General features: G+C 42.0%; 1 protein-coding gene across 2 annotated transcripts; it reads left to right on the top strand.

Moving 5' to 3' along the window:
• Positions 1–693: 693 nt before the first annotated feature.
• Positions 694–24,407, top strand: PRPS1 (phosphoribosyl pyrophosphate synthetase 1). 2 transcript variants are annotated; one of them, XM_065914773.1, is made up of 8 exons: positions 694–956; positions 12,914–13,097; positions 14,197–14,295; positions 15,277–15,401; positions 18,407–18,580; positions 21,101–21,260; positions 21,842–21,966; positions 23,651–24,407. In XM_065914773.1, the coding sequence occupies exons 1-7, from the start codon at positions 835–837 to the stop codon at positions 21,932–21,934; spliced, it is 957 nt and encodes a 318-aa protein (XP_065770845.1). In that variant the 5' UTR covers positions 694–834; the 3' UTR covers positions 21,935–21,966; positions 23,651–24,407. The 2 variants fall into 2 exon arrangements, with proteins under 2 accessions (XP_065770845.1, XP_065770843.1); XM_065914771.1 differs by lacking the exon at positions 23,651–24,407 and having other exon boundaries at positions 21,842–22,943.
• The last annotated feature ends 600 nt before the right edge of the window (positions 24,408–25,007 follow it).

Genomic DNA, 25,007 nt, shown 5'->3' with positions numbered 1-25,007 from the left:
TCCATACGCCAGCACCTGTTTGAACTTACTTGGTCCCAGTGCTAAAAACGAAATGTGACTTCTCTTGCAGTGTCTTTGGATGACTCAGGTAGCTTGCCCTCAGTCACTTTCCCCTTGGGACTTGTCTATCAGGCAAAGTGGATAGTGAAATTACCGGTTTGCCCTTTGGATGAGCCTGTGCTATGGGCGTCTGTCTGTGATGCAGTCGTGCTTTAAGTTCAGCCCCATCCTTACAAAAAGATAAAAATCATGTTCAGAAACATGCAAACTCATGTTTGCATGAACTGTGGCTGCCATCCTGAGAAATAGGTATTTTTAAAAGAAACTGTAAAAAAGAAAAGAAAAAGGAACTGTAAACCAGAGCCAGGCTTACTTTCAGGTGCTGAAGGAAAAAAGAAAACGTGGCTGACTTCCCGCTTTCAGGAAAGATCTGGCCCTACGCGTCACCAGCATCCCCCCACCCCCATCCAAAGCCGGGCTTCTAGGCGTTCAGCCCTCCCCAACTGCCTCGCTACAGGGGGCGGGGCGACTCGTTAGCCTCGCCCCCTTCAGGACCTCCAGTCAATCCTCGAGACAGTCGGGGGTAGGAGGAACTACAACGAGGACCCGCCCCCCGCTAGCGCTCAGCCAATCGGAGAGGGATGGGTGTTAACTTCCCTGCTGACTCCGCCTACCCGGCGCTGGGCAATTTAGAGCCGTGCACCGGGCGGGAATGTAAGATGGCGGAGTAGAGACGCGAGTGCTTAGCACTGAGTCTCTGGGCCGACTCGGTTCGGGTCTCGGCGGCAGCAGCAGTGATCGTTAAGCAAAGAGAGCCTAGGGTACTTGGCCAAGATGCCGAATATCAAAATCTTCAGCGGCAGCTCCCACCAGGACCTATCCCAGAAGATTGCCGACCGCCTGGGCCTGGAACTGGGCAAGGTGGTGACTAAGAAATTCAGCAACCAGGAGACCTGGTGAGGATGAAGTTGGGACGCCGACCGGCCTCACCTGCCCGAGAGGCCAGGGCAACCGAGGGTGGGGGAGGTGGTGAGGTCACAGCGTGAGTTCCAAAGGGCCGGGTTTGGGGTGGAAGGGGCAGCTCTGTGACGAGCGTGCCTCACGGGCTGTTTCCGTTATTTTACCTCTCGCGGGAGGGTCACGCTCATTCTCACCGTGCGGTGGGGTGGAGTCAAGATGGAGTAGGAGGCTTAGCTACTGTGTTTGAAGCCAAGGGCCAGAGGACCCAACGCGGGGATGGTGGCTTCCTAGAGCGGCTTGAGGGGGAAAACGCCTAGGCTCCGCGGTGGAGACACGTGGCTTTACCGCTTAGCTGTTGAGCCATCCAGACAGGCTTCTCTTCTGCTGTTAGACCGGCTCGCCTGGGAGATCCTACTGCGTACTGAGCCCTCGTGGTGTTTCTCCTAATGTCTGAGAAGCAGCTTTTCAATGCAAAACCGTGTTGGTCGGATTTCCTGTTGAGGAAACTTGACATTGTGTGCTGAGGGCGCCAAAATTAATACTGAGGACTTCCTTAGATTGGCAAGTGTTGAATTTTCACATCTTTAAACTCGAAGTAAAGTCTAGTCGCTTGAATAAAATGATGCATTAACTGCATCCCGATTGCCAGCATCTTGGTTTGAGCCATTCAGAAAATAATAGGGAACCTTAATTCTGGAATCCTTGATCTTCCCAAGCGTAGCTGTTGGTAAAACAGTGCAAAAGCATATTTTTCAGTACCAAAGTCTATCCTGAACTTGCCCACTTCTAATGTGTGGGGGATTTAAGAAACATTTTTATCCCTGAATATTAAGATAATAGAAGAAAGATAATGGAGTGGAAGGCTGGAAATGCAATGAATTCATTGCATTGAATTCATTGCAATGAATTTATTTTTTTTTCATTGCTTTGCTGATTAAACTTGCTCCCTCCCCCCACTTCCACCATGCTTCTGAACCTTGGGGCCATCTTAGAGATAACTTGGTCACCAAATCCTTTCAGTACCACTTCCATCTAATTCTAGAATCTTCTGGTTCTGATAAGTGTTTTTCTGTGTTTTGTTGTTACCCTGTTTTGTTGATCAAATCAGAGCAGTACCCACAGGCAGTCCTCTATTAAGGGGAAAGTTACACCAAACCTAATGAGTCAGTTAAATAAGTGAAGATTGCCTTGAACATTTTTTCCTAAGTGCTTTTGTTTTCCTTTTCTCTTCCCAAAGTGTCTAACTTCCCCTGTCCTTTGTAGACCCTACTGGTAAAAGCATTCATCTGTAGTGGACAGCTTCCTTCTGGATGCTTGATCATCATGCCATTGGTTGTGATGCAAATGATGGTTAAGCCCTGATGCCATCTGTAACCAGACAATACCTTAGTCAAAAGGTTAGCGAAGCTGCTAACACACCATTATGACTCACGGGCTATAATAAAACAGGACCAGACTTTGCAAGTGGCAGTATAGCTAGGGGACCAGAATGATTTTCATTTGGAGGGTTTTTTTTTGGTTCCCTAGAGAACTGTGACTAGTAAATCTTTTTTCTATGCTTCCAGGAAAAATACAAAGACTTTATTTTCCCTATGCACCCTCTGCCTAGTGCAGCACATCACAACCTGAGGATAAATTGGGAGAGGGGAGGAGGAGAACAATTTAGTGGTCTACTGATTGATTTCTCTGAAATTATCTGGAGTCCCAATCTACTTCCCTGAGCTAAAAGGCTGATTTCATTTTTAAATAACCAGACAGTAACATGCTTGGAAGCATTGGATAAGATTAAGCCCAATGTGGAAAATTGCTGACTGGTTAGGTTGCCTTGTTTCTGGCTTAATCATTAGCTTTTTGGCTCCTTAGATGTTCGGAAATCTTCATTGAACATAATCGAATATGTTGCCTATGGAGCTTCCCCTCACCTCCCTCCCCCAGCCTTTGGCTTTTCTGCACTGCAGAAGTGGTAATTGCTGCTCTGACTCTGGGATCTAAAGGTCATGGGCAGGATAGCACCTACCCACAGTGGGTGCTGTGGGTCATCAGATGGTGAACTGCATAGCCCATCCTCAGATGAGGCTGTTTTGCTGCAATTTGGCACAATCTCAGGGGTTGATGCTCTCTTGAGTAGTTTTCTCCTGAAGTCAGGATCATCCTTTGTTGTCCGGTTTTTTTTAATTAATTAATTTTTGGTTGCACTGGGTCTTCCTTGCTGTGAGTGGGCTTTTTCTATTTGCAATGAGTAGTAGTTGGCAGGGGAGGGGGGGGACTACTCTTCATTGCTGTGAACAGACTTCTCATTATGGTGGCTTGTCTTGAGAAGGCCTGTCAGAGAAGGACTTCAGTAGTTGGGGCACATAGACTCAGTAGTTGCAGCTCCCGAGATCTAGAACATGGGCTCAGTAGTTGTGGCACATGGGCTTAGTTGCCTCGTGGCGTGTGGAATCTTCCCAGGAGGGATCAAACCCATGTCCCCTGCATTGGCAGGCAGAATCTCTTAACCACTGTGCCAGCAGGGAGTTCCTGCTGTCCAGTTTTTAAGGAGAAACATGCATAACATATATGTGGGTGTATGGCACACAAATAGCTATGAGAGAGGTTGAAGGTTCAGGCTCTGGAATCAGAGAAGCTGGATTTGAATCCTAAGCCTTTCTTTGCCTCAGTAATATCACCTGTAAAATATTATCTACCCAGAGTGGTGGTGTGGCTCAGACAGTAAAGAATCTGTCTGCAATGTGGGAGACCTAGATTTGATCCCTGGGTCAGGAAGGTCCCCTGGAGAAGGGAATGGCTCTATAAAACTATAAAACAATAAATTTAGCCTTCCCAGGTGGCTCAGTGGTAGAGAATCCAGCTGTCAATGCAGGAGACTCAGATTCCATCCCTGGGTTGGGAAAAACCCTTGGAGGGGGAAATAGCAACCCACTCCAGTATTCTTGCGTGGAAAATCCCATGGACACAGGAGCCTGGCAGGCTACAGTCCATGGGGGTCTCAAAGAGTCAGACATGACTGAGCATACATGTTTTTTAGAGTCTTTTTGTGATGATTAAATGAGATGGGAGCAAAATTCTTAGAACATTGTCTTAACAGATTCTCAGTGTTGGTAAGGGATGGTGATGGTGTTGCAAAAAATGTGGGAAATACAGGATAAAAGATGTCCCGAATAATTCTACCACCCAAGATAAACTGTCACATTTCAGTTTATGACCTTCCAGGTGTTTGTGTGTTTATATACTGTTTCAAAAAAGTATGGCATATTGTTTATAGCTTTCTTCACTCAGCACTATATTTTGAATAGTTTCTGCCCTTAATATTTAGTCTCCATTGTTTTAAATAGTTGTACAGTCTTGTCTTGATTTTACTGTAATTTTAGATCACCAAATCCCTATTCAGTATTTATAATTTTTGATCTTATGCTTTTATATGAAAACTCCTGGATCTCTAGAATTACTAGGTTAAAGGGTATACACTACTTTTCAGGCTTTTTAATACTTATTGCCAAATTGATCTCCAAAAAAGTTGAACAAGTTTCTGCTATTAGTAATGGTGATATTAATAATAATAAATAGTGAGTGCATAAAATGTGCTAGTTCCTATGTTGAGTACTTTATACACATTTCACATTTAATCCCCTCAACACTGCTGTAAGAAATTACTCTTACAATCCCCATTTTATGGATGAAGGAACTAAGATTCAGAGGGTAATTTGCCCACTTTTGGGGCAAGTTCTTTAATTTTTTTGCTGAGACAATATTTATCTGGCTTTTGGAACTTCTGAATGTATTAAACTTTTTACCTGAGGTGTAGTTGACATGCAATATTTATATAATGTTTCAGGTGTACAACAAAGTGATAAACAATTTTTAAATGTTATAGTCCATTTATAGTTATTATAAAATGTTGGCTATATTCCCTGTTTATACTACATATCCTTTTAGCTTTATTTTATACATAGTAGTTTGTACTCTTAATCTCCTACCCTTATCTTCCCCCCTTTCCCTTCTTCATTGGTAACCACTAGTTGGTTCTTTGTGATTCTGTTTCTTTCTTTTTCAAAAATATTTTGGCTGCTTCAGGTCTTAGTTGCAGCATGCAGGCTCTTTGTTGTGGTGCGTGGGCTTAGTTGCCTTGCTGCACATGTGATCTTAGTTCCCCAACCAGGGATCTAACCTGCACTCCCTACATTGGAAGGCAGATTCTTAACCATTGAACCACCAGGGAAGTCCCCTGGGTCTGTTATCTTTTCTTATTATATGTACTAAATCAGTTCAGTCACTCAGTCATGTCCAACTCTTTGCGACCCCATGAACTACAGCACGCCAGGCTTCCCTGTCCATCACCAACTCCCGGATCTTGCTCAGACTCATGTCCATTGAGTCGGTGATGCAATCCAACCATCTCATCCTCTATCGTCCCCTTCTCCGCCTCCCTTCAATCTTTCCCAGCATCAGGGGCTTTTCCAATGACAGAATGTAGTCCACTGGAGAAGGGAATGGCAAACCACTTCAGTAACCTTGCCTTGAGAACCCCATGAACAGTATGAAAAGGCAATAAGATATGTACTGAATGTTTGGACTCAATTCTCTTCAATATTGTTAAATAACTTTATTTTATTTGGTTACTCTAGATAGGCTGAAAGGGGGGTGACTAACCTTGGTTGCCTAGGATTTTCCTATAGTTAATCCCCTGTGTTTTGCATGTGCCAGCACCCATCTAAGTTCTTGAGATTTTCTTAAAAATACCACCAATCACAAGGCACTTTCAAATTCACTTTATTATCTGTTTTGTGTTTAAATGGAATGGATGGAGCTAGTCATATGGCCTCCCCAGAACAGCTGAGAGAATCACTGTCCCAAAGCCAGTTTGGAGGACATGCCATTAGCTAGGAGAAGGAAATGGCAACCCACTCCAGTATTCTTGCCTGGAGAATCCTGTGGATGGAGGAGCCTGATGGGCTGCTGTCCATAGGGTCTCACAGAGTTGGACACGACTGAGGCGATGTAGCATGCATGCATACATTGGAGAAGGAAATGGCAACCCACTCCAGTATTCTTGCCTGGAGAATCCCGGGGACGGAGGAGCCTGGTGGGCTGCCTTCTATGGGGTTGCATGGAGTTGGACAGGACTGAAGCAACTTAGCAGCAGCAGCAGCCATTAGCTAGAGGGAAAGAACAAGAAGTGTTACCTTTCAGTTGCTAAACCAGGTCTTCCTACCTGGTTTAAAAGCAAACAGCTTTCAGGCACACCATCAAATTCTTCTGCCATACATCACTGCCTAACTTATTATCTCTGAGACTTGGAGGAAAGCATAAGAATAATATTAAGGTTTTTTGAGGATTCATTGAACTGTTTATTGACCAAGCTGTATAATCTAAGTGTAGTTCATGGGCTTTTTAAAAAGACTTTATGAAAGTACATCACAGTACTAACTGGAGGAAAAGATTGGTCTTGATTAGTGAGATTGGAATTGCATACAGTAAAACAAGGACAGTGTCCTAATTTACATGTGCTGCTTTTATTTTTAATATAGTTAAATAACTTTTTCTAGTTATTAAATGCATGTCTGGTCATAACATCCTTCTATGCTTGAAGGGTAAATGCTAGTCCTAAGTTTGGCTTTGGGAAATGGCCGCACTGTTGGTTGATTAACCTTAGGTGATGTAATACAAAAATGGTACAAGTTGGCAGTGAAAATTTAATTTTGTAATTAATACCTTGCCTGCTTTCAAGAAAGGATTTAGTGTTTCGTGGTACTCACAGATACAAAAAGTTAGATAGGTACAACAGAAGCCTATTAGAACAAAGGACTATAGTCACTATGTGAAGAATTTGGCATAAAGTGATTACTGAAGTTTATTTAGTGTTACTTTAACTGTATCCCTTGGCTTCCTGGCAGCCAAAGGGATAAAGGCATAAAGGCTTGTACAGTAAATTATGTAATTTTTATTTTCATAAAAATCTTTAGATACTACTTCCAGACACAGAATTCTATGAATTTTTGGGGTGGGATCCTTAAATAATGATACCCAGTAACATAATTAACAATGTAAGCAATTTTTTATATTCACTTTGATAGTGGAGGCATTTGTAAAAAAGAGATAAGCCACCATGGTGTTAGGTATGTTGCTTTCTGGCCTTATTTGATAAAAAGACAGCTTTAGGGTAGTAGATAATTAGCCTGTCCCTTATACTGTCTATGGAGAAGGCAATGGCAACCCACTCCAGTACTCTTGCCTGGAAAATTCCATTGACGGAGGAGCCTGGTAGGCTACAGTCCATCGGGTCGCAAAGAGTCAGACAGGACTGAGCGATTTCAATGTCAATGTCAATGTATACTGTCTTAGATCAGTTGTCAAACTGCTCTTTCCTGGCTCCTAATCCAGCAGTCTGACTGGTGAGTGAATGGAGCACAGATGATTCTCAAGTGTTCTTGACTCAAACAAGAGCCATAGGCTTCCTATACCAGATATGGAAGATACAATTTGCTTTTATGGGCAGCCAATATGCCTGACTTTGATTCTCCCCCAGAGAAGTGGAGGGCTTGGTCTTGGACAAGGAGGTGATGTAGTGGGGATGACAGTGGGCAGGACTAAAATTTTCTTGAGTTTTCAAGTTGCTCAGATATTTGAAATACTACTTTGTCAGGACCATAGAGTTGTGCACCATAAAGCATAGAAGGGACTCTTAGCCTGGAACCTCTCAAAAGGCAGGCAGGGTTAGTAAAGGAGATTTGGAAGTACCTTGAAACTCCATCGGCCTCTTGTTTGGGCCCACCTTAGTGAGGAACTTGAGAGCAGTCTTAGCTCCACAAGGTGTTACTGAATTCTACCCATGTGAGTGGTTTTTTTTTTTAAGGTAACATGTAGTCAATTTAAAAAATTTTTACTGTCTTCACAGAAAGATACGGTATTAATATTACTTCACATCTCAGTTCCCTTCCTCAGTTGCACTAGCCACATCCAAGTGCTCAATAACCACACGAGGCCAGTGACTCCCCTATTGGACAGTAGTGCTCTCGGGCCTACTTTTGGACAACACGCAAGTTGTTCTTCCAGGAAGCTTTCTCTGGTCCCCTCCTGCCTGTGCATTTGAATTTAGAACAACGTCTCCCAAAAGCAATTTTGGCATTAGCGTAGTTGACATTGCCGACAGATTTAGTTGTTTCTTTCTTTCTTTTTTAAAAATATTTATTTGATTGCCCCGGGTCTTAGTTGTGGCACACAGGATGTTCAATCTTCCTTGCAGCATGTGGGATCTTTAGTTGTGCCATGGAGGATCTAGTTCCCTGACCAGGGATCGAACCTGGGCTCCCTGCATTGGGAGTGTGGACCACCAGGGAAGTCCCTTTAGTTGCCTTTTTTAAAAAATAATTGTTAAAATTTATTATTTTTGACTGCTGGGTCTTCGTTGCTGTGTGGGCTTTTCTCTAGTTGTGGTGCACAGGCTTCTCATTGCGGTGGCAGAGCATGGGCTCTAGGGTTTGCAGCTTCAGCAGTTTCAGCACATGGGCACAATAGTTGTGGCTTGTGGGCTCTAGAGCACAGGCTCAATGGTTGTATGTGTGGACTTAGTTGCTCCACCCCATGTGGGGTCTTTTCAGATCAAACTCAAGTCTCCTGCATTGACAGGCGGATTCTTTACCACTGAGCCACCAGGGAAGCCCACTTTAGTTGTTTCTTAAGGCTGATCTTGGTGATTAATAGATGTCTGTCCAACTATGTCTCAGGGTCCACAAAATTGATGTTTGGCTCATTATGTTGCTTGGCATCACTTTCAGGATCCCACCATAAAATTCTTTGTAGCCATCGAATCCTGGTGAACTCATCAGGTTGTAGTTCCACCCCAAATTAAATATCTGTCAGCTGAGTATCTGTTCAAGGGATGAGCAGATCTGTCAAAACCTTTTGAAGAAACATGTTGGGCCCACTTACCTCTAGTGTGAGGTGAGTTAGTTTGTGAGGGACAATCAACAGTCTTCTGAATTCACAACAGCAGGCCTGCAGAAGGTTCATATTCTGCTTTAAAGTGAGCAGATTCAAGGGGCATCCTAATCCTGAGTGGTATTCATTCATTCACTCATTCATTCATTCTTTGTGTTATTGGCACTGGCCGGTTGGGCATGACAGATCCGGTTCCTGCCTTCATGGAGCTGGCTTGCGTTCTAGTGAGGGTGACAGATAAACAAGTGCATAAAAAATAAGGTGATGAGAAATTGTGATGTGTTCTGAAAAGAATAACCAGGATAATGAGAGAATAACTGGGGAGAGTCACTTTATTTATTTAACTCAGTTATAGAACATTTCAAACAAACATGCAGAAGTAGAGAGAATAAATGATCTTCCTGCCTTGCACCCATTACCCAGTTCAGTTCAGTTTAGTCGCTCAGTCATGTCTGACTTTGGACCCCATGGACTGCAGCACCCCAGGCTTCCCTATCCATCACCAACTCCCGGAGCTTATTCAGACTCATGTCCATCAAGTCAGTGATGCCATTCAACCATCTCATCCTCTGTCATCCCCTTTCCTCCTGCCCTCAATATTTCCCAGCGTCAGGGTTTTTTCCAATGAGCCAGTTCTTCACATCAGGTAGCCAAAGTATTGGAGTTTCAGCTTCAGCATCAGTCCTTCCAGTGAATACCCAGGACCAATCTGCTTTAGGATGGACTGGTTGGATCTCCTTGCAGTCCAAGGGACTCTCAAGAGTCTTCTCCAACACCACAGCAAATTGGAGAATTCTTAAAGAGATGGGAATACCAGACCACCTGACCTTTCTGAGAAATCTGTATGCAGGTCAAGAAGCAACATTTAGAATTGGATATGGAACAACAGACTGGTTCCAAATAGAAAAAGGAGTATGTCAAGGCTGTATGTTGTCACCCTGCTTATTTAACTTATATGTAGAGTACATCATGAGAAATGCTGGGCTGGATGAAGCACAAGTTGGAATCAAGATTGCCGGGAGAAATATCAATATGGATATGCAGATATGCAGATGACACCACCCTTATGGCAGAAAGTGAAGAACTAAAGAGCCTCTTGATGAAAGTGAAAGAGGAGCATGAAAAAGCTGGCTTAAAACTCAACATTCAGAAAACTAAGATCATGGCATCTGGTCCCATCATTTCATGGAAAATAGATGGGGAAACAACGGAAACAGTGAGAGACTTTATTTTCTTGGACTCCAAAATCACTGCAGATAGTGATTGCAGCCATGAAATTAAAAGACACTTGCTCCTTGGAAGAAAAGCTATGACCAACCTAGATAGCATATTAAAAAGCAGAGAAATTACTTTGCCAAGAAAGGTCCATTTGGTCAAAGCTATGGTTTTTCCAGTAGTCATGTATGGTTGTGAGAGTTGGACTATAAAGAAACCTGAGTGCCGAAGAATTGAAGAATTGATCACCCGGTTCAGCAGTTATCAATTCATGGCTAATCTTGTTTCATCTAATATTCCCCCTCCCCATACTCCCCATAATTGGATTATTTTGAAGCAAACCTCGATATTCTGTCATATCATTGGCATACATTTCATTGACCACAATACCATTTTCTTGCCTAAAACAAATTAACAGTAATGTGGTTTTTTTTCAACAGTTACTTGAATTAGTATGCAAATAAGGTTCACAGTACAATTGGTTGATATTTTTAAAGTCATTTTTAATCTTATCGGTTCTTAGGTAAGTTACTTGTATTAAGATGGTCAGAAATGATATTTTGATTGGAGACCTAAGAAATTAATGAGTTAGTTGTAGGAAGAACATTCCAGATTGTGGGAATATGTGTGCAAAGGTGGGAAAGGGTGAATTCAAGGAATGTAAAGGAAGACGGTTTGACTGATGCCTAGTAAACTAGGGAGAAAATATTTTTCCAGATGAGCTACTTCTCAAGTTAACCTCAAACTAGAACCCATTTCTCAGAAAATATTAATACAATCGGACTAGTTTCTTTTGACTTATTACAGAAGTGCCTGTTTTTAGATATATTGGACTGGCCAAAAAGTTCTTTCCATAGAATGTTACAGAAAAACCCAAATGAACTTTTTGGCCAACCCAGTACTTTATGACCTCAGCTTTCACTGAGGGCTGCAGTAATTTACTCAAGTATACACAAGGTATAATAATACAGGTTTTGTTAAAATCGAATTTTGAAGTCATTGTAGGTTAGCATGGAATTGTAAGAAATAACGCAGAGAGATCCTGTGTACCCATTATGCAGTTTTCCCAAGGTTCCCAACTCTAGTTTTTCCAAACTGTAGTTTTCTTGGCTGTTGCAACCACCATGATATTGACATTGATAGAGTCAAGGAAAAAAAAAACCATTCTGTCATTGCAAGGATCCTTCCTGTTGTCCTGTTACAACCACACCCGTTTTTGTCTTCCTCCTCCTCTGCAGTTTTCTTTTTTTATATATTGCCTTTGTCTGGCTTTGGTATCTGGGTAATACTGGCCTCATAAAATGAGTTGCGAAGTATTCTCATCCATTTTCTTGAAAAGATTATGCAAAATTCAATTTGTATTTATTTATTTATTTGGCTGTGTCAGGTCTTAGTTGGGGCACATGGGATCTAGTTCCCTGACTGGGGATCTAACTTGGGCCCCCTGCATTGGCGGCTTGGAGTCTTAGCCACTGGACCATGAGGGAAGTCCCCCATATTCATGTTAATTCTTTAAATGTTTGGTAAGCTTCTCTGGTAAAATTGTTTTAGGTCAGCCTTTCTAGAGGTTTATCAATTTTATTGATTCCCCCCCCCACCAAGAGCTTTTTGTTTCAGTGGTTTTTCTTTATTGTTTTACTGTTTCATTGGTTTCTGCTCTTATGTCTGATTTCTTCCTTCTGCTTATTTTGGTTTCATTTTGCCCATTTTTCAGTGCCTGAAGGTTTATATCTCCAGATATCCCAAACTAATATGTTTTCGTCTTTGTTTGGACTACTGTGAATTTCAACATCCTGTCCTAACTGGTTTCTGGTTTGATTTTTACCATTTGCTTTTATTTTTCTTGCTTTATAATATAAAGTAACCCCATTCTTTTAAAAAGTAGGATCCTTACAACTGTTACTTGAATTGAGAACAAATAAGTTTTAAATAATAATTATCTCTGATATCAGCTTCTGACAATGGAATTATGTCCTGTTGCAGTTTTCCTCTTCATCAGTACAGGTTATTAACTGTTCTGATCTACTTGCCTACACAAGCACGCATGTACATATACCCACACATTCCCCTCTCCCCTGCGTCACCTACAAGATTAATTGGGGAAATGGTGTTGCTTTGAGGTATCACTGAGGTTATTATTTTTAATAAGTTATTCTTGGTAAGGATCCAAGTACAAATATGAAAACTTGCATTTTATAGTAAAATATAGCCTTACTCCATAATTAGAGTAACTTATATGGAATTCTTTAAAATAAGACTTACTAATTTGACCAGAGTACAGTTAGCATAGAATGAAGGGAAGGACCACATCTGTTCTCCATCATCGTGTCCCTGGCACCTAGAGCAGTGACTGGCATATGAACATTTAATATTTGTTCAGTGAACTGCCAATGTGGTAGACGTGGTACGGTCTTCTGTAGAAGGCATCATTCTAAAACAGTAGTGATTCATTCCTTGTATGAGCTTTCTGGTTCCTTTATTATATATTGTTAACAGTCATAGATGCTGTATCAAATTTGCATTCACACATATGAAATGAGATACAGCCTGCTTACTGAAATTATGGTCCAATTACTAAGTACCTTAGCCAATTTTTTCGTGTCATGTCACCTATAAAAACAGGTATAGTACACTGGAGTAAACAGGCAGTACACGGTTTCTGGTACAGGGGCTCCTCCAGGGGAATCTCCTGTAATCCATTCATAGCATACTAGTGGGGGAGTGTGTTTTTTAGACTTTACTGTAGATGTACAGTATAGTGCTTTAAAATCTGTTTTTGTTGTCCTTCCTTTTCCTATAGTGTGGAAATCGGAGAAAGTGTTCGTGGAGAGGATGTCTACATTGTTCAGAGTGGCTGCGGTGAAATCAATGACAATCTCATGGAACTTTTGATTATGATTAATGCCTGCAAGATTGCTTCAGCCAGCCGGGTTACTGCAGTCATCCCGTGCTTCCCTTATGCCCGGCAGGATAAGAAGGATAAGGTAGGAGTGGAATCTCTCTTTTTTTTTTTATTTCTTCTTTTCTTAAATCAGGAGAAGCAGGAGCACTTGCCCAAAGTCAAAAAACTTCCTTAATTATCAAATGTATATTTAGAGGATATTATTTTTTTATCTTAGGCATTACCTGATTTTCAAAACAATTGGTGTGATTGGTTTGTATAAAGCAATACATTTGCAGTCTGTCTGTTTTATCCCAGTCATACATATGTGACTTTTGGCTAACTCAGTGCTATTTTTTCATTGTATCAGTAAGACTAAGCACCAGCTCCCATGGAGTAGAGTATTTTTTTAAATTGGTAGATCCTCTGGTACCCTCTTGGTTATAGTTGTGACCTCTTCATATAACTTGAAGTCTGTTACATGAATACACACGCACACCTGACCTTCTTTGGAGTATTAGAGGATAAAGCATATAGGTAAAACTTTGCCAGTTCATGGTAATTGATGCCCAAATTTTATTAATATGTACGATACCTGGGAGAAGGCCAGATAGTTTTATTTCAATAGAATACAGTGCTCCTAAGGAGTAGAGTGTAGGACATGGGCCTTGTTATTTTATGGTGCAGTCAGGTATGTTTACCTGTTATTTAAAGGGGTTGAGTTTACTGAAAGTTTGGCCTCTGGATGAGTAAGGGGAGTGGTGTAATTAAAAAAATAAAACTATACTTTCCATCCTTTAATGTGTCTTTAAATGTTGACATGTTAGATGTTGCACAGGTTTGAGTATGTGTGTCTTAAAAGAGATTTTAAGTTCTTTCAAAAAAGATTTGTATACAGTCTGCCTAATTTAAATAATTGAGCATTGGAAAGACTTTAATAGGCTGAAAATATGTACATGAAGAAAGTGAAAGGTTGGGAAGGTTTTTTCTGATGTATGTATCCTGATTTGGAAAAATGATATTCTACTTCCTAATTTTGCCAGATTGTGATGAACTGAAAATCAGTGGCTGTGTCACTTTTTATGAATTTTCTGGTAGCACAGTGCCTTAAACACAGTAGGTATACAATAAATAAATGCTTTTTGAGCAAATGAATTGTTTTTCAGATTGGCTTTTTTTTCTCTTTGCTTCCCTCCATTTAGAGCCGGGCTCCGATCTCAGCCAAGCTGGTTGCAAATATGCTCTCTGTAGCAGGCGCTGATCATATTATCACCATGGACCTTCATGCTTCTCAAATTCAGGTATCATTGGGAGCTAAATATTAGCTTAGGGATTATTAGGGATTAGACATCGGGTAAGAGAGGACTGAATGCTGAAAACCACAGGAAAGCAAAAATTGCCCAAGTACAGCTCAAATAAACTAGACATTGATGACATTTTCAACATCCTCACCTGAAGTATAATTCATGGTCTTAGTCATGTGGGCTGGTCGTACAGGGAGACAGTTTGGGATTCTGGGAAGAGCATAGTAGGCTTTGGCATCAGTCTGAGTTTTAATACCAGCTCTGACACTTACATTGTCATCATTAAATTTAGAACCATAGATATTGGAGCCTACTTTCTAGCATTAAAAGAGTTTGGGGAGCAGAATACTACCTTATAGTTGATATTTTTAAAGAGACTTTGAAATCGTTATCTTTGGAGGCTTCTGGGAATTCAGTGCGATACAGGCCAGATGATTATATATCCATTTTATAGAAGAGGGACAGATTAGTTGTGAAGTACAACAAATCTGTAGCAACTAGTATTAGAACACAGATCTCCTGACTGCTAGTTAATCTGACCATTTATTATAAATGCCTTCCACTAGGTTTATATACCATAGCATCTCTAACTGGTTTACCAGTTAGCTTTGGCTCTCTTAACAAGCCAGCACAATATTGAGTGGTAGAAGGTAGTAAGTATGTATTACCCCATGGGTCTGCACACTGGCTGGGTAGTTCTGATCTCGGCTGGACTTGGCTGTTTTCCTCAGGAGCTTGTTCATGTGTCTATGGTCAGTTGTGGGTTAGCCGGGGGCTCACTTTGTGGCTGGGCTTTCTTGCACAACCCACACTCTAGGAGTCTGCTTTTACAGTCTGCCACATTGGGCATGTTTTTGGATCAGTGAATGTTCCAGTAAAGTATTCTTTGGGCAAGTTACTATTCTCTTTGTGTTCATTGTTTGTAAATGGAAGAGAAGGAAAACAAGCCAAACTGACTCAGGTTCTTTCTTTATGCAGGGTTTTTTTGATATCCCAGTGGATAACTTGTATGCAGAGCCAGCGGTCCTCAAGTGGATAAGGGAGAACATCTCTGAGTGGAGGAACTGCACAATTGTTTCACCTGATGCTGGAGGAGCAAAGAGGTATGGTTGAAATTCATATTATTCCCAACATACTGGGGAAAGTTTTCAGACAGTTGTGTCAGAAAGTGATCTTTTGCTGTTGAACTGAGTTTTTCTTTTCTTGAAGTATAGTTGATTTACAGTGTTAAGCTTCAAGTATACAGCAAGGTGGTCTGAAAAAGACTATAAAGACTACATATGTATAAAGTCTTTTTCCAATTCTTTTTCAGTATAGGTGATTACAATATACTGAGAAGCAACAGTTTGTAAGTATTTGGATGTTCTGATAGCTTAGGACATGGGCTGGATATGGTTTTACTCACTCTCTTACTGGCCTGAGTCACTGCCTGAAAGATAAGATAGCAGCAGAGGGGCACGAAATAGTTCTGGCATCATGGACTTGACCAAAACCACCCATCAGTGACTCAGCACTGCAGGGTCAGCAACAACACTATGATCCATCAGGAGGAGGAGGCGATTTGATTTTCTAATGAATGCCACTTGCTATCAAAACCCATGATGATAGTGAACAAGTAAGCTTTTACATGGGCTTCCCCTGTGGCTCAGGGGTAAAGAATCCGCCTTCAAGGCAGGAGACATGGATTCAATCCCTGGGTCGGGAAGATCCCCCAGAGGAGGGCATGGCAACCCACTCTAGTATTCTTGCCTGGAGAATCCTGTGGACAGAGGAGCCTGGCAGCCTATGGTCCAGAGGGTCGCAAATAGTCGGACACACTGAAGCAACCTAGCACTCATGCACAAGCTTTTACGTACCTCTTAATGTTGTTGGTTAAACCATTTTGATCTTTTGAATTAGAACACTAAGCAGGATGGAAAAGAAAGTGTGGTGATTTTATTTAAGCCAAGCGCTGAACATTCGAAACAAACTGATTGCCAGGGATTGCCAGTTGCAGTGCTTCAGCTCACGTGGTACAGACTAAGAGCTTTTCATTTCCTTAGTGGCTCACTCGTTAGTAATGTATTCAGAAGTGTGACACATGTTCTTCTTGTTGTGGAAATAGAATGACGAGCTACAAAACACAGATGATTAGGAAACGCCAATTCACATCTTTGCAAAAGCCATTCAAATTTTCAATGACTATTTCTCAACGACCTCTTTATTTCAGGAACTTCAACAGAACTGATAAGCTGAGAGCTTGAGTTCTATTCTCCAGCCAGATGCATGGTTTTGCGAGTCCCTTGTTGTTGCTAGTTACCGTCTGTAGTACTAGAAACAGAGCCTAAAACACATCCCCCTCACAGTGGTTGTCAGACTTGTGAAGATCATCTTCCACAGAGACTTAGAAAACAGTCTCATTTGAAATAAGTAATCAAGCACAATTTTCTTTCCAAAGTTGGGTACAGAAAAACTGCCTTCAGTAGATGGTTTATTGCCCCATAATTTTGTTTACTGTTTTCTTTTTTAAATTGTTTATTTATTTATTACTGTACTGGGTCTTCATTGCTGCTCTCAGGCTTTCTCTAGTTGTGGCAAGTGGGGGCTAGTTGTGCTGTGTGGACTTCTTGTTGTGGTGGCTTCTCTTGTGGAGCACAGGTTCAGTAGTTGTGGTGCACGGGCTTAGCTGCCCTGAGGCATGTGGAGTCTTCCCGAACCAGGGATCCAATCTGTGTCCCCTGCATTGGCAGACAGATTCTTAACCAGGGAAGTCCTGTAATTTTCTTTTAGTGGTGGAATCTTTTCAAAGTGAATGGCTATCACATCTGTCTTGGCAGGGTTTGGGGAATAGGTAGAAATGCCTGTGAAGTTGTGACTTGCATGTAGTTCTTCCCTCAAGGATATAGGGAGTGGCTTTTTTTGAGCCCTTTACTTTGTCAGTCACTGAGTTTGTTGGCCACTGAGTATGGATGGCTTAGGATGCTTGAACTAAGTGATCATGCATTTGCCTCATCTAAGTAATCATTCCAAGCAGATTGGTAACTCTTGATGTTATGTGCCCACACAGTAGGGATGGAGAGCACACAGGATATGGGTCGTTTAGATCAGGTGCAGATGCTGCCTAGATTGTGGTCCAAGTCTTGTCTGTTCTCTATTGTATGGTCATAGGTTCTCCCATATTCTGCACAAACTCAAGATATGTGAGCGTAGTCACAAGGGAAATAGGACATGATACTTGGTTGGATCAGCACTACATTAAAAAACAAAGCCCAAAGCACAGAGCCTCTTCACACATAAGATGGCAGGGTGAAATGTGGCCACAGATGTCACAGGCAGCACAGTCATACACTGAATGGATTACTGATTGATAGATTACATGGTACTTTGTCACCAGACAGATTTGTCTTCTATCCCACCTTCTAGTCTGGTTTGTATTACCTTGTAATTCAAGCAAAAATAATTCTGTTTTGATTTGGAAATCCTTTGGTCTGTACAGCAAAATGCCCAGTTTGCCTGCTTAATTGGTATAACTTTCTTTCTAGCAGTCATTAAAGGAACTCCCAAGCTTGGTATCCAGGTACAGTTGACGTTGACAGTTGGTGGATCACTGAGGGGAGTGTGATGAGGGCACAACAGAACAGGCTGGGTACTGCTTCTCTCCCACCAAATTCAGGTTCACTTCTCACCACATCCGCATGTCATAATGGAACCATCTACACTCCTGGCATTAGTTAACCAAGTTGTATCTCTCTCTTCTGCTGCCAGTCCAGTAAATGAACATGCCCTAGCATTCATTATACTGCTTCCTGGGACTGGTGAGGGTTGTCTATCTCCTTCTGTAACCCAGAATGAATTTTAATCTTAAGTTTGACTAATAATTCATAAACTGCTCTTAGGATGTGGGTGGCATTAGTCTACATCTTAGAGTATGGAGGCATTAGTCTATGAAACCCAATTTGTGATGCCAGTTAGTTACAGTTACTTTCTTCCAACCCTGTTGAGTTTCATGGAGTATTCTCACCTAGAAAATAAGCCCATCCTTTAGTTTCTTTCTTTGTCTTAAGATACACACACACACACACACACTGTTTTTAACTGAGGTTTTAACTGTGAATATCCTGTGTTGCAGAGTGACTTCCATTGCAGACCGATTGAATGTGGACTTTGCCTTGATTCACAAAGAACGGAAGAAGGCCAATGAAGTGGACCGCATGGTGCTAGTAGGAGATGTGAAGGACCGTGTGGCCATCCTTGTGGATGACATGGCTGACACTTGTGGTACAATCTGCCATGCAGCTGACAAGTGAGTGCCTACTGGTGGGGCTGGGGGTTAGATGTGGAAAAAGTAGTATCTGACTGCCCTAAGCCTGCTGGTTCTCTCTGGAACTCAGTTTAGGGAATTTTAACTGACTGTTTTGTCACCCTAGGCTTGAATTGCAATGCATGTAAATTGACGGGTATTCTTACTTTTTTTTCTCTAGAGTTTCTTAGTTTTATTTTTCCTTGTTATTGTGCTAGACTATATACAATGTGAAATTTGCCATTTTAACTTTTTTGGGGGAGGGTCGTACAGCTTGTGGGATTTTAGTTCTCTGACCAGGGATTGAACCCATGCCCTCAGCGGTGAAAACAGTCCTAATCACTGGATCACCAGGAAATTCCCCATTTTAATCATTTTTAAGTGCACAATTCAGTGACATTAGTTATAGTCACAATGTTGTGCAACTATCACCACTATATTTCCAAAAAAATATCTCATCTCTCTGAGTATTGTACTTTTTTTTTGACCATACTTTGCGGCTTGCGGGATCTCAGTTTCCTGACCAGGTGCCGGGACCAGCCGGCAAAATGAACAAGTCCCGACCGCAACCACACGGAAGCCTGAGAAAAAAAAGATGATAGTAAAGGATGGGATCGAGAGGGCTGAATGCTCTTTAGGCAAGTCAGCGATTTTATTGAGTAAAACAGCTACCTTTATACTAGTACAAGCAGAAAACATAATTCATAAAAAATGCCATCTGATGTCTGTCACATCAATACAATTCTTTGTTTTAAGTGATTGCAGAAGCTTACATCTTGTTTTTGGCATTCCCAAAATAAACTACTAAGTGAAGGTCACTACTACGTTTTTTTCAAGGAAGAACAAAGGAGGCCCAGCAAATATTTTACTACTTTATCATGGGGTGGCGGGACAGGGAATGGCCTCTTTCAAGGCCTTTTCCCAGGGCCTATTTGGGCCTTGAGCAGGCCAGCTCCCCGCAACCAGGGATTGAGCCTGTCCTCTCAGCAGTGAAAGTGTATGGAGTCCTAACCACCAAACTGCCAGGGAATTCCCTGAGTAATCTACTTTTGATAGTTCTTTAAAACAGGTTAAGGTAAGAAATCCATAGCCCTGAGCAGACAGAAATATATTCCCATATTTATATTTTATCTAAGCTGAAAACCTTGGCTTTACCTCTAGACTGTCCATTTTTGCTGCTACTTCCTTCATTCTTATTCCTTCTCATCATTTTCCTGCACTGTTCTGAATTACCTTACCTGTTTTCTGCTGCCATTCACCAGTCTCTTACCTCCCAGTCCATCTTTCACATTGCTGCCCCCACTGGCTTATCTTCCTAAAACTAGATTCCCCTCATGCCTCCTTTAAAACTGTAAGTGGCTCCCCACTGCTTATAATCCAAGTCACTATGGACAGCATTGTTTCTCTTATTTTTAAAAATCTCATATATATATGTTGTTGTTTAGTTGCTAAGCCATGTCTGACTCTTTTGCAACCCCATGGGCTGTAGCCTGCCAGGCTCTTCTATCCATGGGATTTTCCAGGCAAGAATACTGGAGTGGGCTGCAATTTTCTTCTCCAGTGTGATTGTATATGTATGTATGTATGTATGTATGTATGTATGCATGTATGTATGTGTGTGTGTGTGTGCACGCGTGCACGCGCTGAAAAAAAACTTGTATGCGGAGTGATTTCCTGGCTTGAATCCTAGAGTATGCATTTATAAAACTCCTTTTATCATATTAGTAAGATAATGCTAATTGGTCATAATAGATCAACTCCCTTAACACAGTAAACTTACCTGTTCATGGTAAGTTTGCCCCTTTCAGTCTTATGGCACTGCATCTTTAACATTCCCATTGTGGCCAGCCAGAAAGGGAAAAGAGCATGGAGGATCATCCATGGGAAGTTTTTTATAAGAATCTGTCCACATTTAGATAGCCAGAATTAATCACTTGGCCATACCTAACTGTGCAAGGGAGGCTGGGAAGTGTCCAGCTGTGTACTAGAAAGAAGAAGAGACAGATTTTGTTGAGTGTAGCTGTCTGTGCCACAGTCCTTTTACACTAATCCAAACCTATTCAGAGTAGTTATTGACTGAACTGTATCACCCGAAAATTCAACCCTAACCCCCAGTGTGATGGTATTTGGAGATGGGACCTTTGGGAGGTAATTAGGTTTAGGTGAGGGCATGAGGGTGGGGCCTCATGATGATATTGGTGTCCTTATAAGAAGAGACACCAGAGAGCTCTTCCCAACCCCATTCCTCCTCTCGATCTGCACACAAAGAGATTACATAAACACATAGCGAGATGGCCACCAGTAAACCAAGAGAAGAGGTCTCAGAACAAAATCTACCTTGCTGGCCCCTTGGTCTTAGACTTCCCAACCTCCAGAAACAAGTGAGAAATAAAATTCAGTTTAAGTCATCCAGTCTGGTATTCTGTTATGGCAGTGCAAGCTGACTAAAACAGTCCTCTTCACTAACTTGAATTTTATAGTAACAAGTAAGATTACTCCTAATCACTCTCCTTTTTCCTCTAGACTTCTCTCAGCTGGAGCCACCAGAGTTTATGCTATCCTGACTCATGGAATCTTTTCTGGCCCAGCCATTTCTCGAATTAATAATGCATGCTTTGAAGCAGTAGTAGTCACCAATACCATACCTCAGGAGGATAAGATGAAGCATTGCTCCAAAATACAGGTGAGACTGAGATTCTTGCAAAACAAGACTCCCCTGAGCATTTAGGAGGTGATTACATGTGTTGAATTAGGTGTCTGGGCGGGTTCTGAAGATTTCCTCCATTGCTCTCAAGGGTTAACCATCAGGATCTGTGACCCAAAAGGAAGGATCATGTGTCTAAAAATTCAAACAGCTTGACCTCAGACTCTCTGGAGGATGGAACCCAGGATTTTGTGTTTTAACAGACTCCCAGTGTTTGTGATGCACATCAGGTCCATGCTTTACCATTTGTGTGTGTCACTCTTGCCTATCAGCCCCTGCAAATATAATGTGAAACCTTCAAACTGGTTTTTAAACGCCAGCTCCACCACCACCTTGGTGAGTCAAGAGTGTTTCCTCCATTAACATTTTGACTCTTTCTTAAGTGGTTGGTTATATTTAAAATGTGAGTATGAAGAGCAGCTGGTGTGGGCTTACTTGGGGAAACAGCACAGTGCAGTCTTAAGAGGAAGGACCCTCATCGGGCTGCTCATCAGTGTCTGCAATGACCAGTCAATCATCTCTGTCTGTATACTAACCCGATGCTCCCCTTGCCTTCCTAGGTGATTGACATCTCCATGATCCTCGCGGAAGCCATCAGGAGAACTCACAATGGAGAATCTGTCTCCTATCTGTTCAGCCATGTCCCTTTATAATAGAATGACTCCTGAGGCTTTTCAAAAATAAAGTGAGCCCCACCCCTTGTTTTTTTCTTTGGTATTTGATGAAAAATCCAGCAGAAGACCCAGCTTGTTGCAGTGTAGCTTTCTACATCCCGCATCAGTTATATGAGCGTTACTGCTATTGTGTTGGCCAAAAAGTTCATTTGGGTTGTTCCTTAACAGCTTATGGGAAAACCTGAATGAACTTTTTGGCCAACCCAATACGTTAGAGAAATATAGAATGAAATTAGCCACTGGGATTATCTACCTGTATTGTCTCATCCTGGCTTCTTTGATCTTGTGAGCCTTGCAGCTTTAACTATTCAGCTGCTCCAAGATGTTGGACTTTGGAAAGCTTTGTGTAGAGTGTCCAGATATGTTTGGGGAAGCTCAGACTACTTTGCATGTGAATGCTTCAGCACCCCCCCATCCCCCGCAATGTGTGATAAGTTCTCAAAAGTCTGTACTAAATTATGCAAGAGCCTGGTGCAACCAGAACCCAGCTCTGGTTGCTGAGCCCCTGTAAGGCTGGAGAAACCCTAGGGCAGGAGCCTGAGGAGAAGCAACCCACCATAGAGCAAATGATTCTTGGGAGGAAAAAGCCTGATCCATCACCCTTTGCTTGGATTCTGTCACTTGGATTCTGTTTTGTCCCTATTCCTTTCCATTTGGCCTGATCTTCTTTTCCTGGCCAAATATCCACTTGGTCCCAAGTGATTGTTGTGCCATAGTTTTCTGGGAAGCAAACTCAATTCCTGCCCTATGATCCGTAACATTAACATGAGATTATTTTGCTGTAGCTTAATCTTCCTTAGCCCACTACCACTGTGGTAGTAGGTTTTAGGTGGTGTTGTAGTGCCTTTTGATTAATTTAACTGCTTATCATCTTTCTTCTTTGGATCTATTTGGCCTCTCAAATGACCTGAGATTTCTGTTTAAAAAAAGTTGATATTACTGTCTCTTGTAGAAGAAACTAATAAAGTTATCTCTTTGATTGTGGGTCTATATCTGTACTGGTCTCCCTGCTGAAGCTTTGGTTTAGGTGTCTTGGCTGCCCAATCATGGCTCTTACTTCTTTGTTTCCAAGCTGTCAACTGTGGTTAAGCCAAGAATAGACACAGCTGCACTTTTCTTCAGTTATAAGAACTGAAGATGCCTGGGGTTAATTGAGAACTAGATATAGTGTAATTCTTTGCATTATACCTGAGTTATAGGCTGCATATGCCTGTTGGATCTCTGGTTCTTAATCCTGATGATAGGAATTAGGTCTTTTCTTAGAGAAAGAGAGTTGTTTTTATAAATTTATTCATTTTTGAACCAATTTTGCCAAATGTGGTTAAAACTTCCCTCCATCTGTAGTTGACACACATTTAGCATTTAATTTCAGCTTTTCTAATTATAAGGCATTCCAAAATGTTACATGAGGGGTTTTTATGTTTGTGTGTGTGTGTGTGTGTGTGTGTGTGTGTGTGTGTGTGTGTGTGTGTGTGTATCATCAAATAAGCGCACTGACTTTTTGGGAAACTAAATGCTTCTAGAGCTTTGTGAAGGGTGCTGCCTTGTCTGTGAAACCTGGTTCGACTTTTGTTTTTGTTTTATATTGAATATCAGGGTATTAACAATGATCTTTTGGGAAAAGTTATTCAAAAGAGAACTGAATTGAGCTGTGAAATGTGTTCCTCTGACCCTCTTAGGCCTCTTTCATTTCAGGTCTTTGCCCTGGGGCCAGCTGACATGGAACACTGATGCCATAAATTGCTGATTCTGCTATTTCCTGAAGTATTGGGTCAGTGAATCAGGGTTTGCTATGTCAGAATTTTTTTGACATCAGGACCCCATACTCTGGGTCCTCTTGGGCAATCCAGTTCCTAGGATGAGGTTTTGAGGCCCTCAGGAAAGGCCCTTAGCCCCCATCTTTGATTCCTATGCTTGGGGGGAGGTCAAGATTCAATTCCCTGTGACACCCAGCATCATACCCGAAGTACTGCCAGGACTGTTCTTTTTTCCTCCAGTGAGAGAGTCCCAAGTGTCCTGGATGGCAAGCAATTCTTAACTGGGGAGCAGTAGCAGGAACAGGCCTGGAGGGGCCAGGGAGGAGGCACAAAAGCTGAATGGAGTTGCAAGGAAAGCACAGTTTAGAAGAAACTATAGCCTTAATAGCCGTGTAATTACTTCTGAGCAAAAGACATTACCAGGTTTGATTTCACATGCCCTCACCTCCACTTACCCTTAGAACTGGAGAAAAGATGACTTGGACCAAGGCTGAACTGGGCAACTCTCAAACCTAATGTCTTTATCAGAGGTTTATTTGATCTCAAGTTGGGGCTTTTCCAGATTTGGAATAAAAACATTTTCTGCTCAGGAGTTTTTTTAACTTGCCCATCAACAGTATGTAGCCCTTAACCTGAGGGTTAGAATCACGTAAAAGTTGAAATTAAAGAAAAAGCTCTCCTATTAACTTGCCCTCCTGCCATCTCTCTCTTGGTTGTGGGGGAGGGGGAAGAGACCTCCAGAAAGAAGTCACGTTGTGGGAGGTGGGGGCAGGATAGAAAGCTCTGCATTGCCACCCTGAGGGCCCGCCACTTGGACTGGAGACCACTAAAAGTGTAAGTACCCTGTTTGCAAGAATAGCCCTTATGTTCGCAGTCAGGAATTGGAGCCAGCCCCCTACCCTGGCTTGATTCTGCACCTCCAGTCTCAAGGTGGATGCTTCTTTGGCCCTGATGATTTGCTTCTGCAGCCCTGAGCCCCAGTCTCCTCTGTGTCTGGTTTTCCCTTGCCCTGCCTTCGCCAGGGATTCATTTTCATTACCGTGAAAAAAGGCACAGGCCTTTTGCAACCTGTGCATCAAGGACCAAAAGAGGTCCTTATGGGAGGGCCCTGTGTCTTTGGGGTCCTCTAGGGATCCCAAAGGGGCTTGCCCTGGTGGCTCCATGGTAAAGAATCCACCTGCCAATGCAGGAAATGGGTTTTTTAATTGATTGATTTGGCTGTGCTGGGTTTTAGTTGTGGCACGCAGAACCTTCTATCTTTGTTGCAGTGTGCAGGATCTTTAGTTGTAGCATGT

Source organism: Muntiacus reevesi, chromosome X (genome assembly GCF_963930625.1).
Source record: "Muntiacus reevesi chromosome X, mMunRee1.1, whole genome shotgun sequence".
Taxonomy (NCBI): Eukaryota; Metazoa; Chordata; class Mammalia; order Artiodactyla; family Cervidae; genus Muntiacus; species Muntiacus reevesi.
Note: the sequence above shows the minus strand (reverse complement) of the source record. Positions and strands in the feature narration are given on the sequence as shown.

What these genes read in the sequence shown, in the direction of transcription:
- PRPS1 (XM_065914773.1), top strand. Translation starts at nt 835, where the DNA reads ATGCCGAATATCAAAATCTTCAGCGGCAGCTCCCACCAGGACCTATCC. An exon ending in ATCTGCCATGCAGCTGACAA is followed by an intron (nt 18,581 to 21,100) that starts GTGAGTGCCTAC and finishes TTTTTCCTCTAG; the next exon opens with ACTTCTCTCAGCTGGAGCCA. An exon ending in AGCATTGCTCCAAAATACAG is followed by an intron (nt 21,261 to 21,841) that starts GTGAGACTGAGA and finishes TTGCCTTCCTAG; the next exon opens with GTGATTGACATCTCCATGAT.